Source organism: Columba livia, chromosome 3, assembly GCF_036013475.1.
Source record: "Columba livia isolate bColLiv1 breed racing homer chromosome 3, bColLiv1.pat.W.v2, whole genome shotgun sequence".
NCBI classification, from domain to species: domain Eukaryota; kingdom Metazoa; phylum Chordata; class Aves; order Columbiformes; family Columbidae; genus Columba; species Columba livia.
The window spans coordinates 97,024,626-97,041,015 of NC_088604.1; the positions used below are offsets into that span (position 1 = coordinate 97,024,626).

Genomic DNA, 16,390 nt, shown 5'->3' on the forward strand with positions numbered 1-16,390 from the left:
CTGAAGGGTTAGAATTATTGAAACCCTTTTAATCATTTTGGCTGTTTCACTTGATGCTTATTAAGATTTACAAAAGATCTAGGGCACTGGGGTTTTTTGTGTAGTTTTGTTTATTAAAGGACCGGTGTTTCTGTCCTAAACCTTTTTTACACAAGAAAATAAAGGACAGAGTGTGTCCACCTCTTCTTTGGCTGCTTTATTTTTGCTGCTGGTGGCAGCAAGCCTGAATCCTTACAGTATTTTCTTACTCTGTGTGCCCTCTATAGACTGTTATTAGAAGAAGGAGTATACTAACTAGCCTATCATGCTTGTTGAAGGGAAGATTTTCTTTTATCTTGGAGTTGTTTTCTTTTCTTGGAGAGAAGGTTTTGTTGAGCTGTTCTTTTGAGGTTATTGTTGTTGTGCGAATGATTGGGTTCCATGGATGCTTGTTTTTCCTGCCATAACAAATTTCCATCTCTTTTTCTCCCCTAAAATGACAGAAAATGAAGAAGGCCTTAAATGCTCAGTGAGAGCTTTTGCAGAGCTTGAGACAAAAGATCCCTCCAAGCCTGAATAGTATTTCTGGTCTCCCTGGCAACTGGCAGCAGCAAAGGTCTTTGCTGTGAATTAGGACTAAGTACCAGCTTTCAGAAAGAACTCTGGATGGGTCTCTCCCTCCAAACAACACGTGTGCCAGGAAAACTTCTGAGATTCAAAAGATTTTATTATTGCTATTATTGTTATTATACTGTTCAGTGTTATTACATTAAAATAAAAACATTAGAGTTTTTTGCAGAGTTTGAGGGGTAGTGCTTTTGGAATGAAAAAGCAGAAATCAGCCTTAATGTAACCTGAGTATCATCTGACTGGTGGTAAAAGCTATACAAACTACAAAAATTCCCTGAAAAAAGCCAGAGTGGTATTAGAGGCAGAAGCAGAGCTAATTTCTTTTCAAAGCCCCTCGTCTTCCCTAGGCCTGGGACTTATTTTCTCCAGCTTGCTGAGGAAGCAGCCCAGTTTCCTTGGATTTGTCCAAGTCTTGGGGATCCAAAGTCAACAATCCTTTACAGCCATCAAGAGGGGAAAAAGTTGTTCCTGAGCAGCTCATAGGCAAGGTCTGTGTGGGTGAGGAGGTCACCCAGCGTTTCTTCCTTTCACCTGGTCTCTGTTCCCATGAGAGCTGCTGGGCCAGTACCACACAGTCGTGGCTCCTGGAGTTGTCCTGGCTCTGCTTTGATACTGAGGTAGGAAGCACTTGTTGAAAAGATACCAGTGTCTTTCCACGTCACCAAGTATGGAACAAGATCATTTAAAAACAAAACAACAACAACAAAAAAACAAAACAACAAATCTTTTTGTTTAGGCAGTTGTGCAGGTGTAGGAAACAATTGTTTTGCAAATATTTTGCAAATTGTTTTGCTCAGGCAGGTTCTCTCAACAAAGCAATTTTTTCAATAATGATACTGCAACACGGGCTGTTCTACCTAAAGGTAGGCACACATAATAGGGCAAAAAGCCCCTGCGTGTATCCCCCCAAAATCCCGGCCACAGTTTCCCTCCCCTGTTCCCCATTGGCTGGGTACTTCAGGGTTTACAGACCACCCCAATGCATACGATACCCTTCCCCTTATCAATCTATTTAATATATGGAATATGGATTCCTGGTACTTTAGCTACCCTTTCCCCTAAATTAACTTGTAAATACAGGTATCAGTATGTGTACAGGTATCAGTGTATATTCCAGGAAAAGACTGTTTTACATTAAGGACTCATACTCTGATGTCTCTCGGTCCTTCCACCTAAATTAACTTGTAAATGCAGGTATCAGTATGTATATAGGTGTCAGTATATATTCCAGGAAAAGACTATGTTTTACATTACAGATTCATAGTCCGATGTCTCTCGGTCCTTCCCCCCTGCTGGGCTCAGGCACCCGGTCCTCAGTTATGTAAATACAACAGTTCTTCGTTAAATGTTCCGTACACAGGACATATGATTTTTGTTGTACCAGGCAGCCTGATTTTCCTATAATTCCTTTGCCAAAGCCTGTGAATTAAGAACTGAGGAAGAGTTTTGCTCACAAATAGTTGTGAAGGGGTAGCACAATGGACTGTGCACCTCCTTTCTAGGTCATCTAAAATTAGTGTGTTTTCTGCCTGGAAATGCTGCATTGCAAGTACTCTGAAGCTAACAGCAAATTTGAGTTTGGCATTGTGAATATTTTAAGTGTTAAAACTTCCTGGGAATTTTGAAAGCTCTGTCTCAGGAGTGTAACAGAGATGTCCCTCCTGTACATATTACTCCTTCATCTTCTTGTGCCTGCTAATCTCCCCTCATTCCTCCTCAGCATGTAAAAATCTAGTGTAAATGAGATGATCCTAGCAGCTTGCACAGTTGTGAATTCAGAATCTCACAGGAACACCAGGTATCCCTATCTGCACACTCAGAAATTGGTATTGAATCTAGTACCTCTCCAAATGCTTAGCCCCTTGGGAAGTGTGAGTTATCTTTTTCTGATTTTTTTTTTTTCCTTTTTTTTTCCTTTTTTGTTTTGATAAAATATAATTGCTTTATCTCAATACCTGATCTGGCACATTTTCAGATGTCACATTCGTGAAACTTTGAGATTTAATTTAGAAAGCTAATTCTGGATTTCTCTGGAAACCTATCCAATTGTGGAAGCCTTTTATGATCTATATTTCTCAAATGACAGTTCTGGGATAAGACCCTATGTACGAAGGAAAAGGGATGTTTTAAATCACGTAAGAGGATATAAAGAAGAATTTGCTGTAGAAATAAACAATGAGAGTTTTAACCCAGACCACATTTTTGATCAATTCAATAAACAAATGAGACAGGAAGCAAAAGTATTTAAAACATAACGAAGTAAATGAACCAGTTATTTAGGGAGATAGGCTAGTACATAAAAATGGGTGTACAGTTTGTTTGAAGTTTCATATGTTCTCGGGAGACCAATAACTCTGGTAGAAGTATTGTGTACTCTGAAAGTCATCAAATTGAATTTCTAAAGATCTGGCTGAGAGACTCTTTGTTTCTGCTATAAAAGTATGTTCAATAATTAGTACCTTTGTTTTGTTCTCGGCTTTCGCATTCTGTGCTCTGAGGTTCTGTGCTGACGGGTTGACCAGTTCAGCAAGATGCATCTAGAAATAAAAGGATGCATTTTCAAGAGACATTACCAGAAGTCTTGCAAGCAGAGGTAGGGAAGCCTCTGTAGGGGACTGATTTTTTTTTTCTGTTGGATGTTTTTGTTGAGTACCTCATAAGAGTAGACAGTATCAAATAACAGAACCAAGACTATAGTCTTGGTTTTCAGGCTTTATTCAAATCCATGTTCTCTCAAGTCTCCCATTTCCCCCTCGTCTGCCCCCAACTGGTTTCTCTTGCACTTCCTTATGTTTACAACATCAAAGGACAACTATACTGTTTTGGGATTATTTTTTCTGCTGTGCAGTAGACTAGGAGACTGCTGTAGTTAGTGCCCATCCATACAGAACATCATTGCCCTCCAGCTCTGGAGCTGCAGCGCCTGCGGCTTTGCGGTACCGACGGGAGACAGTGACAGGTCAGAGAACGAAGCACACCGGAGAAAATAAAAGTCAGTTTATGCAATAGTTTTATATCTGGTTTAATGAGGCAGCTGATTCTTCCACACACAGCCAGCTGGGTGACTTCAGGATCTTTTAAATTCCTTTTGCGAGAATCTTTGAACACCTTGGAGACTCTATGGAAGCCACGCAGTAGCATTTGCTGCGAACTGTCAAACATTCTTTCTTTTGTATTTGGTAGGCTTGGGTGGTTACCAGCTATTTGAAACAGATTTGATAGAAAAGACTGGAGAGTTTGAAAGATGATTGGAAAAGTTGGGCTAAATGTGTTCCTGAAAAAACAGTAGAGAACAGAGAAACAAAATTAACTTCAGGTTCTTTTTTGTTCATGATAAAGAGATTCAAAATCCAGCATATTACATCTGGAAGAAAAGATGGCATTTATTTTTCTTTTGACATCTGAAAGATTGGTCTTCTATCCAGATTTCTATGTACTTCAAAAATCCCTGAAGAAACCTTCTTAAACTCACTGTTTTGAAATTGACTTGATATGACTAGATCATACTTAAAGTAACTTGGTAGATATTTTTCTTAGCTTTTTCAAAGTTTTTCTGTGTTAAATCAAAAAGTTAGTATTGTTTTTTATTTCTGATTTTCCAAAACCTTGAATCATCTTGCAAATATGGAAGGGGGAAAAGAGTTCTTCAGTTCTTACTTGCAAGTGAGAAATATCTTGAAATTAAGTGAAAAACTCTAAAATTAGATAAATTTTGAGGATTGTCTGTCTTACATGTGAGAAGAGCTCTCGTTAAATCGTTAAATCACAGTTATTCTGTATTTGGTGTCTTACATAAAACTTCAATTCTCAGTGTCACACAGTTAAAAATTGGTTTTTATAAGGAGAAAATGCAGTTTTCTTTTAACCTTCATGTTTTCAGAGAAAAAATTTAAATACAACCCTGTGTAGCTACGAACTTGTAAAACGGCTGAGACAAAACTTACTTTCTTATTTTCATTTGCCTGTTTCAGACTTACGGCTGCTTGTATTTTGCAGCTTTGAAAAAATGAAGAATGAAGGTGATTTATCGCTCTATCTATTTATTTATTTTAAAGCTGGTTTTGTTTTATGTAATTTTAGGATAAAAGCAGTACCTTGCTGACTGTGGTCTGTGGAAGCATAAAAAGTGATACAGCTAAAGAGTTTGTTTGTTTTTTCTCTTGCAGATTAGTTCTAATATTTTCAGAACACTTCCACCTAGTGATAACCCGGATTTTGATCCAGAAGAAGATGAACCAACTCTCGAAGCCTCATGGCCCCACATACAGGTGTGTGATTTCTTTGTTTTCAAGCCTTCTTTTGAGGCAAGAACTGTGAATGGATACTTGAATCATTGAATGGATACTTGAACATCAAAATTGCTTTTATAGTATCATTGAATTTCTATACTTGGAAGGGGAAAAAAAATGGTGCTTCTCTTAACGTGTATATGTGTGTGTGTATATATATATATATATATATATATATATATATATATGGCAAAATGTAAATCTTCCAAATTGCTTAAATACCTTGTTTTTGTTTTTAATGGAGCGATGGCACTGTTAAAGTATAGCATATGTACATCTTCAAAGTATATGGATATTTTAGGTAGTTATGTTCTTTACATAATAGTTTTGTTTTCTGCACTTAAGCAACTTTTTGTGTGATTCATTAAAATAGAAGTGGATGTTAACAGTTTGGTTTCTTCTGACAGTAACAAAAAATGGAGCAATAACCTTTGTCTTTTGAGCAAGAAATAGCTATCTCCTCATTCTTCTCACCCTCTTCCCTCCCTCCATGCAAAAACTTTACAATATAGGCGTTGTTTGGTGACAGTTGGCTAGTTATTCTATTGTTGCATTCTTGTGCTCATCTCCTGATTTCTATAGCATTGCTGTATCAATCATGTGATTGACTTGCAATACCGCTGAATTTATTTTTCAATTAACTGTTAAAAGTTGAACAAGCCTAAATAGCTTGTAATCATCCAAGTTCACATCTTAGTTCATTGCTGAAGTTAAATAAGTATTATCTCTTAAATAAAAGTTATGTAGCAATTTCTAGTAGTGGGTAGAAGATTAATAGCTAGCACACATCTACATACCATTCCCTCCCCTCTCTTAAGGGAGTTAAAGTGCTATTCTGTCCCTATAATATTACAGTTTTAATGTATCAACAAATGCTGTTATTTAAAAACTGGGCTTCTAATATTGGCTATAAAAAGTACATGTTCAGAACAGTGTTTGAGACTTAAAGTGAGAAACAAGTTATCACCAAAAAATTTCTCTGCAGGCTAAGAGCTATGGTAATTATCTCACTTGTATATGGCTGATTCTAGTTAACAGGAGAAATGGTTATAGCTGAATTAGATTAGAGGCTCAGTTTTGGAGGGGCAGGAGGGTGCAAGGGCTATGCAAATGTCTCATGTAGTCAGTAGTGGTATCTGACTTACAAATGTCCCTGTCTCTCAGGAGTAAAACTCATAAATATTTGCTCAGTTCACTTTAGGTCATAAGTAAACTATAGTTCTTTTTCTATAAAAAGACTTGTGGTTTCTGTGACCAGTTCAATTGTGCTTTAGGCTTGTCTAATATAAATTCAAAGAGGTATGTAGCCTGTGGTGTTATTTGAAATTTTATCTTCAGCTTTTTCCTTTGCCCTTTTCTAAATGAGTTTTGGCCAGGCTGTCTGATCATTGATTGTGGATATCCCTCTCCTGCATCAGTTGTTCATCCTGTCCTTGGAATATCTTGTTCACTGCAAAACTGTGGGAAGAGTTTGTGTTTTCCTCTCCTTTCTTTTACAGTTCAGGTGTTACCAGATGGTAGGAGACTGAGTTTGGTAATTTACTAGTTGCCCTCCAGGAGCACAAAGCTGCTGGAAATATCCAGTTCTGTGTATGGAGGAAGGGGAGGTGCACACCATTTCCCCAGCCTCCCCCCTCAAAACCCATTACTACTTTTAATACAGTCTAAAGAACTACTTGGGGGTGTGTGTGGATGTTTTGCTGGCAGTGATTTGTGATTGCTGAGTTACAAACAAATTCAGAATTCTCTCCTGGTCTGGCAGTCAGGGAACAAGTCTTTTTGGGAGGGAAAATAAAACTGAATCTCTTCTCTGATTGAATCTGTTGGCAATTCTCTATAAAATAACATGATACATAATGTCTTAGTAAGTTACCAGTGTGTGTAGTCACAACAAAAGACTCTAGACCTTCAGTAAAAGGAGTGCCACTTGAAAGAGATGGCTTGAAAGCAATACTCAAGATGGTGCGTAACTTCCAAACTAGGTTGAACAGGTTGACGTTAAAGCCACTGTGTATTTTGGAGCTCAGGGAGTTGCAGAGTTGGTGGAATTGTTAGCTTAAAGCAGTAATATTCTAGTGGTCTCTGTGAGAAAGAAGATTAAATGATTGAAGTAAGAGGAATTATAATTCATAGCTCTTTTACTCAAGCAGACCAACTTTGAAAAACAAAATTACTAAATCAAACAGTTCTCCCCCCATCTAGTGTTTCCAGTGGTAATGCTGTCCCTCTTTGCATATCTGCATATCTGTGTCTCTTTTTTGTGTGTGTTTTTTTTAATTTTGGTTTGTTTTTTGACAGGAGCAGCTATTGTCTGTTGTGGGCAGAATCCATTCTTGTCCCCCTAGTTGGTAGCTGCTGTTGTACTTTTAAGTTTGCAAACATTAGTGTTCCTGGTGGTAGCTTCTGGTATTGTGGCATCATCTAAGCAGTAATCATACATGACTATTCTTTGTTGTAGTCACTGACAAAAATATTTAATACAGGAATTTATTACAGAAATATTTAATGGAATTTAATTCCAAAATTAATCCCTAAGAATCTGTACTAATAACCCCCCTCTAGCCACATGTTTCCCATTTCAATGCAAACTGCTAATGAATTTTATCTAGTTTGTAGGTTGAAAAAGATCAGTAGAATCATAGAACCATAGAAAGGTGTGGGTTGGAAGGGACCTTCAAAGCTCATCCAGTTCAACCCCCCTGCAATGAGCAGGGACATCTTCAACTAGATCAGGTTGCTCAGAGCCCCATCCAGCCTGGCCTTGAATGTCTCCAGGGATGGGGCATCTACCACCTCTCTGGGAAACCTGGGCCAGTGTTTCACCACCCTCAGTGTAAAAAATTTCTTCCTCATGTCTAGCCTGAATCTCCTGTCCTTTGGTTTAAAACCATGACCCCTTGTCCTATAATAACGGGCCCTGCTAAAAAGTCTGTTCCCTTCTTTCTTATAGGCTCCTTTTAAGTACTGAAATGCTGCAGTAAGGTCTCCCCAGAGCCTTCTCCAGGCTGAACAACCCCAACTCTCTCTGGCCCCTCTCCAACAGGTCCATGTCTTTCCTGTACTGAGGGTCCCAGAGCTGGATCCAGAACTCCAGGTGGGGTCTCACCAGAGCAGAGCAGAGGGGCATTTCCTCTGCTCACCTCCCTTGACCTGTGGCCATGCTGCTTTTGAAGCAGCCAAAGATACAATTGGCCATTTTGGGCTGCAAGCGCATGTTGCTGTCTCATGTCCAGTCTTTATTCACCAGTACCCCCAAGTCTTCCTCTGCTGGGCTGCTCTCAATCCATTCATCCCCCAGCCTGTATGGATACTGGAGGTTGCCTTGATCCAGGTGCAGGACCTTGCACTTGGCCTTGTTGAACCTCATGAGGCTTGCATGGACTGACTTCCTGAGTTTGTCCGGGTCCCTCTGGATGGCATCCTGTCCCTCAGGTGTGTGAACCACACCACTCAGCTTGGTGTCATCCATGAACTTGCCAAGAGTACACTTGGTCCCACTGTCTGTGTCATTGGTGAAGACACTAAACAGCCACGGTTGATCTCTTTCTAAAACAGCTGGTATGGAGATATTAAAAATTATACTGTTGATTTATCTATCATCAAGCTTTTAAAAATTCTATCCTAAGTTGTCTATTGTGCAACTGTGTGCTATTGTGTTTATGCACAAGACGACAAGTTAAGGCTGTACAGGGAAGCTTGGGTTTTAATACCGTTAGATTAAATTTGCGTACATTTAAACTGCTGACATGAAAAGCTCTTGTTACAGTCTGTCAGAGAGGAAGAAAGAGTGAAGGGTAACTTGTGTTTCTGAGCTTCTGCTTTGCAGATACAGCATGCCCTCCTTGAGGCTGTGCCTAAGTAACTGTCATCTCAAATGTTCTAGATAAGAAGTACTTATTGTCAACCACTTCTCTCAAGTGAACTTCATAATTATAATTATGAATTACTCAGGTGTTGGCTCTCAGTTTAAGAAGTACTCTTAGTGGTAATAGTTGAAATAGATGCCTGTGAGTATGATCACAGCTCTCTGTGGGTTTCATTTAGAAGTCCAGTCAGTGATGTTGTTATGTATCTAAATTGCATTTTGGTATTATGACTAATCAGTTGTTTAACATGGAGTTAAGAAATAGGTGTTGATAACATAAGCAGCCCTGAATGTGTCTAAACGCAAGACATCTTTCCTCTCAATTCTGTCTTAGTTGAGATGCCTTCTGTGTATTTTACAAATCTGCCATTGTTACGGTAGTGCAGTTTTTGTGTCTTGGACCTCTAATGAAGCCCCAAATATGGGACTCGTGCTCTGGCTTCTTTTGTGCCTCTCTCTGCTACCTCATGCCCTCATGTGCTCTGTCTCCTGTCTGTTTTTTCATCTGTGGGCATTGCGAGATCATAGCAAATGGGGACTTGAACTCAACAGAAATAATGTATTAGGAAATGTAGGGTAGATTGAAGGTAATTCTGCAGAGGGTACTGTTGTTTAAATTGTCTAGGATATAGAAACCTAATGTTAAGGCAAACTCTTAAGTTTCTATGTATTCATTCAACTTTTGACTTCTAAGTTTTGGAGTTTGCAGCTGAAACTTGATTTCAGGAAACACTTAGCAGACCTCTCTTTGTCTGTTTAAGGAATTACGTGATGTTAGATCACTTAATTTTACCCTCAGTGTTGGTAAGTGTTTGGTAATTTATTTCTACCTGATAAATTATTAAGTAGGAAATGTGAATATATGTAATACTTGGAACTTGTTTTTTGTCTAATAGTGGTATTTTCAGTAGATTATTCATTGAAGCTTGGCTCTTCTGGGAATTAAAGTGTTCTTGATACTTACTGTAATTCTTCAGTAAATTCTGTTAGAGACTGTTTAAGGCACTGTGTTAGGCTCCAGTTTCCTTTTGGACCTTTTAAGCATGTGCATTTTCCCCGCTGACTTTATGGTAGTGGTGGGGCTGAGGTCTCTGTTATGGTGTACTTAGTAACATCAAAATTTTTATTTCCACGTTTGTAGTTGGTGTATGAATTTTTCCTGAGGTTTCTGGAGAGCCCAGATTTTCAGCCTAGCATTGCAAAGCGATATATTGACCAGAAATTCGTACAGCAGGTAAGTAGGGATTTTTCACACCCTGAGATTTAAAGATCACCTCTCAAGCTTAACTTACCAGAAGGCTGTACAGCTAAGGAGTTATTAACGCTTTCATATTGACAGATGGTTAAGTTTTATTTGTTTCAACAGTGGTTTCTGCCAAACACTAAATAAACAGCACATCACACTATAGAGGCTACATGTAATTAGTAACTTCAGAAACACTTTGTTTTCGGATAACAACCTCAGAGCTTTGCGATGCAAGATATTTGTAATTTGTAAATACAAGTTCTGGTTTTAATGGTTTCTAACTTCCAGTCAGAGCAACAATGTGCTGATTAAATTGTTGTAGTGCTTTTATGTTTGTTTTGTTTGTTTGTTTTTCCATAGATTTATTATGGGAAAACTTTCAGCAAACTTTTCCTGTAAAAAGCCCATGTACTTAGAATATATGAAATGTATTCTAACGTCTGCTGACTTGTGGCTAGGTAGTGTCATTCTCTTTACTATTGTGTGTTAACCACAGCAGGAGAATCAAGTAAGAAAGTAAGTACATAGGAAAATCATGCTTCACCATGCAGAGTAACTATGAGCAAGAAAATGAAGCAAGATACCACTTTTAATGTAACTTCTCAAGGAAATAGGCTGTTGAATACTATAGCAGTTTTTGTCCAAGGTTAACTCTGGGGGTTTTTCCCATGTCAAAATACTTATTTGTCAAGGAAAAGCTCAGAGTGCGTGCTGGCGGCCATCACAGTGCAGCAATGAAAGGAAAAACATAGGTGGACACTTTTCCCTCCCCGCTTTCAGTGACTGCATTTAATTTTCGCTTGTTTGCTTTTACTGTTTTTGTTTATAGGTGTTTCCTTCTTCTGTGTCTTATTTGAGTTTCCCACAAAATTTAAGCCTGAAGCTGTTGCTAAACTATTGGCTACGGGCATCCAATTTACTAATTGACCTGTGGTTCCTAAGAGCCACATTGCAGAGTTTCAATTCCTGACATTTTGCTTGATGTTTCTCTAGAGTACAAGAAAGACAATACCATGAACAGCTTGCAATCTATGGGGGGGAAAAAAGTGGAGTAGTGACCCTGAGAAATTACTTCTAAATATAAAAATGAAATGAGCCTGAACAAAGTTCGTGACCAGCTGTTTCCTGTCCCTTGTGCAGACACTCCTAAACCCACACACCTGGACTGAGCAGGACACTGTAGTGACTGCTTGAGCTAAGTAACTAACTTGGGTAGCACAGTTAGCAGGAAAAACTTAACTAAAATAATGGTCTGTAATGGGATTGGAATATCTTTAGGTGTCTTCAAGTGAGTATGGTCTTAATCCGTGGAAAACTTTCTACAAGAAAAAAAAAAGCGTGGAATATCTTGCTGGCTTATTGCGGCATTTAGTCTGTATTAGCAAAGAATCAGTTAGTAATTACATATCTTACACTTACTTTTTAATACACCCTCCGTATTGAATCATTAATTGTGGAATTTCTTGTATAGGAACAAAATTGAACATGCTCATCGCCCAGAATATATAAGAGAAAAATGGGGGTGGGGTGTGTGAAAGGTGTGGTTAAAAAATAAATAAAAAAGCTGGAGGCAGCAGAGAACATTAATAGGAGATTCTGACAAAAATGAACTGACTTCTACTTGCAATTTTTTTTCCCCCAACTGTTCATTTTTAATACATCATCATTCTGTTAAATATATCTCTCCCTTTCTCCCCCTGAGGAAGTGTGCATGAATCTTATCATCCACTTATCCTGCAAAATCATTCTGCAAAGAATTAGGCTTTTGCTTAACCTTCAAGACACAAGTAGCTTTTTGAGATGAGTGGTACAGGAATTTAATTAAGGAATTGTAAATATCTGACACAGATTTGATTCATTCTGATTTCTTAACAGCCAAGTATAAATGACTTAAGGTTTGATAATCTCATTTTTATTTTGATAGTGTTACAGTTGTTAGAATGGCTTTGGTGTCTGTTGTATACAGACTTTTGAAGGGAATGAAGCTGCTGGGTTTATTTAGAAAAAAATCAGCTTGATTAAAAATCTAATTTTGAAAATATAATATTGACATAAATTTTCTGTTAAACTGATGTTATTTTTTGTAAAGTAACTTGTAAGTTAATCAGTAACATAGCGAAATTTAAGTCTTTCAAAAGTAACGCATTTCAATTTGATTTTTAAAGTTGTTGGAGCTCTTTGATAGTGAAGACCCACGAGAACGTGATTTCCTGAAGACAGTTCTTCATCGAATTTATGGAAAATTCCTCGGTTTAAGAGCATTCATCAGGAAGCAGATTAACAACATTTTCCTCAGGTATGCTCTGTGTGTATGAGAGGTTGAGAAATATTTTATCTTGCCTTCATGGTCTGAGTCTGTAGTGAGTTATTCTTGAAATAAAAGACCTGGGTTTTGTCTGTGATCTGGCTTTCAAATATTTGAAGGTTATTAAAGGCTGTTTCTATGGAATCTGATCCTCTGTTTTGATTTTTGATGATTGTCTGTTTTTCGTAACAGGTTTATATATGAAACAGAGCACTTCAATGGTGTTGCTGAACTTCTTGAGATATTAGGAAGGTAAGTTTGGCCTGACACAGAAAACATAAAATGTTATTGTGGCTGTTTGCTTTGGCTTTCTTGCTTTGGGAATGGAGGGAGAGAAAGAGAATTATTACTGTAACGAGTGATGAAGTGCAGTCACTGAGATAATCTAATGCCATCTGGGTTACCATGTGAATATCAAATTAGAATATAGAGTATAAATAATTCTTTTTCGGTGCAAGTTTTAAAGATGACTGGCAAAATATTTCTCAAGGGTCCATGTCTGTCAGGAATATGTACTTGTGCTTATCTTATGTCTGATAGATTACTTGTTCTTTGATTCAGAAAATGAATGTTAACTTTTGCCCTCATGTTGAAAGAAGAGCTTTAATCTTCACCAGGCTGCTTTTCTTTAAATTCTATTCAGGAGAGCCTTGTAAGTGTGCTAGGGTTTTTTAGTTATCTTTTTGACATTATTTCACTAATTTAATATTAGACTTTGAAGGTGTTTGTGTTAGTATTTTGCTGTTTTGTTTTGCCAAAACTGTCACATATATTTCACAGTAGAAGATCTTATAAATATCACTGGTCTAACTGAAAATCCAAACATTGTGAAGCTACTGTGGAACAGAATTTCATGAAAATCAAGTGAAAGGGATGCCTTTATTTTCTCTGATTTATCTAAAATGTAGGAGGGGAAAAAAAACCCAACGTCTTCCTTGAGGGACTTTTATCTGTTATACAGCTTACCAACTCTTAAGATTACTGAATCAATGAGATTACTTTTAAACTTGTTATTGGAGGGAAAGATTGTTCAACAATCTCAAAACAAATATTCAAACTGTGATATTAAAATAGTTGAAGAGTTTATGCTTTTTTTTCCTCTGCAACTTGCTAGTGATTGTGAATGAAATGGATCAATTTCCTCATGCATCTGTCCAAGCTTTACAATTAGACAAGAAGACTTGCTATAGACGATATTACTTAATGGAGGTCACAATAAAAATAATTCACTTCATCTGATGAGTATTATTTGACTTCTGCTATGGCTCTATTATTCCTACCAAGAGTCTAAACTTGCATGCTACCAACACTTTTAAAGTTTTACGTATGTAGAGCTGTGTTATGGCTTCCAAATAATCAGGTTTAGAAATGGAATCAGGAATTGAATGTCTCTTGAATTTGCAGAAATTCTTGGCTTGCTAGGAAAAAATATTTTTAATAAAAATAAATCCTGCTTATTCATGTTTTCAGTATTATCAATGGTTTTGCACTGCCACTGAAAGCAGAACACAAACAGTTCCTTATGAAAGTTCTGATTCCCATGCATACTGCAAAGGGATTAGCTTTGTTTCACGCGCAGGTAAGCTTTTGCTTGTTTTTAAGAGTGGTGGGGGTTTTTTGTATTTGCATTGAAACTAATGAAATTTAGAGCAGTATAATATCAATATTCCAAAATACTTGCAAATTCAGTCACTTATTCTTTAAAGATCTTTCAAATCTTATGTCTAAATGTTAATTTTTGAGATAATGTTTAGCATATATTAAGAGTGAAAGAATATAACAGTGAGTCAAAATCATGTCAACTGGAACGGGAAGCTTTTTTTGCTTGCTAGTCTTGTCACACTTCAAGCTTCATTTAATCCCAGGACCTTTTTCTGTTATCATTTCCTTTATGTAACCTAAATGCTGTGTATAAAGGAACCTAGAGTATGGCCAGGTACTTATTTCAGAAGTGCTTTGTTATTTCTAAAACCATTCCAGTGATGGAGAGGAGGGGAGAATGTTAGATATAAATGGCAGAAACATATAGTAGCTCTCTGGATCAGCTAGAAATTATGTAGAACCGTGACACGCTGTCAGAATGCTGCAGTTCTGCATTTGGCTTCCATCCTTACACTTTGCACAGACGTTCAGCATTCTGTTTGAGGAATAATGTATATCCTTTCCAGACATATGGCACTTGAGTATTGAATACATTTGATGCAAAATTGCAAGTAATTCTACTGTGGCTAATTAAAAACTTGCTTTGTTAACTTAGCTCACTAGTACAGCTCCTTATAGACTAAAGATACAACGAAATGAGTTTCTAATTAAAGTGAAATTATTATGACTATAAAGCCTACAAACAGGATCAGGACAAGAGCTCATTTAATTCCTAATTCTCCTATAAAATTTTAATTTAATTAAATCACTTGTCCTCGTGGTTTATTACTGTACAATAGGCTGCTCCATGGAATGAGTCAGTGATGTGAAAGAGAGCAGTTGCTTGCCGAAGGTATTCTCATGGATAGATAAGTCCAGCAAGCTGTCCTTTTTCTGTGATGTGTTTAATCCAGTTTGTCAGTACCTGAAAGGGTCCTGTAGCTGAAAGTAGCATTTAGTTTAACCAGGCTACTCAGCTGTCCCTTCATAAGCCACCAGTGCCACGTGCAGTTTCAGCACCGTGTGTTTCTGGTTTTGGATTATCCTGAAGGTATAAATCAGCATTAAATCTGCTTTGCAGTCAGGAGTAGCCTGGTTGCTTTGTTGCTACAGCACAGGTTTAGCCTATCCTTAAAAGTGAAAGCCTTAAAGCTGAATTAAGTTTGAGCCTTTGTGATATAAAATGGGATTTTATTGAGATTAATGTGTGACATTTATTATTTTTTGAATCTGCACATATGCATCCTTAGCCTAAGGGTAAATGAAATAAATTAGACATGTAATTACAGCATTATAATTGCTGGCTTTGGGATAACAGAATTTTTAAAAAATGGAAAGGTAATGCTTGTAATGCATCCTAAGTATTGAAATGTACATGTGTTACATGTAAATAACTTCAGCCTTTGCTTTGCGCTGTGACATGAAAAATACTGTGACTTCTTAAAATCGGTCTTAATGGAATCTAGGATTGTAACTACTGCAGTAATAGGGTTAGCGTATGGTTTCTGTACTGGGCAGAGGGATGATTGCTGTGTTACTTAACGAAGTGCTAAGTCACTAAACAATAAGTACTTACATAACATGTGATATCACAGCTTGGCCTGAGAAGACCCCTGGTCAGGAATGGCTGGAGGCTGGCAGAGCCAGTGGCTTTACCAGCTTGTGCTTCCCCACTCGTGCCGCTGGCACTGGGTGCTGGGGACAGGATGCTCAGCTGGACAGGTGCTGCCTGGTCCCTCCTGGATCTTGTGTGTTGTAGATATCTAGTACTCGTGTGTGCTCAGTCAGACCTGTTTGAAACTTTTTTGACGGAAAGCGTGACCTTTTTTAGCCCAATATAGATGTTTGAGAATGATAGCTTTGTAACGTTAATACAGGAATTGATGTAGAAAAAAAATCTGTCTGGATACTGGATCTGAGTTAGGGAAATATCTGTCAAGCTTAAAAGTAATTTTCTTCTAGGATGAAAAAAATGGAGATTTTTGGTATGCAGGAGGTTTTTGTAAGATAGAGCAGGCCTTGTATATCTTGCTGCTTTAATTGCTGTTTTGTTTCGTTTGGGAGAATTTAAAATGGCTGTGTAGGGGTGTTCTGGGTTGAGTTCCCCAACTCATTTTCCCCCTAGATCTGAAGTACTTCCATTATAAGCTGTGATGTTTAGTTATGCTGCAATGTCTAACAGTGTCTGTTTAACCTAAATAATCATATGGCTTGTTCCAGCTCGCCTATTGTGTCGTACAGTTCCTGGAGAAAGATACAACTTTAACAGAGCCTGTAAGTGTTTTTCAATTGAATGTTCTTCTGTTTTTAATTTCAGCTAAATATTGCAGTGTAACTTGTTAGAATTGTATAGCATTGCTACCTGTGCTGTCTTGATCAATGATTAATAGGTGTTTTTTGGGGGAAAAAAAAAATCTAGGACAGTTTTGAAGAAA

General features: G+C 37.6%; 1 protein-coding gene across 1 annotated transcript in view; it reads left to right on the plus strand.

Annotated features, from left to right (window-relative positions):
* Positions 1–16,390, plus strand: part of PPP2R5A (protein phosphatase 2 regulatory subunit B'alpha) — a 46,905-nt gene that overhangs the window by 20,913 nt on the left and 9,602 nt on the right. The window contains exons 3-8 of the mRNA XM_065058396.1: positions 4,776–4,877; positions 9,905–9,997; positions 12,175–12,305; positions 12,507–12,566; positions 13,785–13,893; positions 16,176–16,229. Of these exons, the coding sequence (XP_064914468.1) occupies positions 4,776–4,877; positions 9,905–9,997; positions 12,175–12,305; positions 12,507–12,566; positions 13,785–13,893; positions 16,176–16,229 (549 nt within the window). The remainder of the gene's footprint in view (positions 1–4,775; positions 4,878–9,904; positions 9,998–12,174; positions 12,306–12,506; positions 12,567–13,784; positions 13,894–16,175; positions 16,230–16,390) is intronic.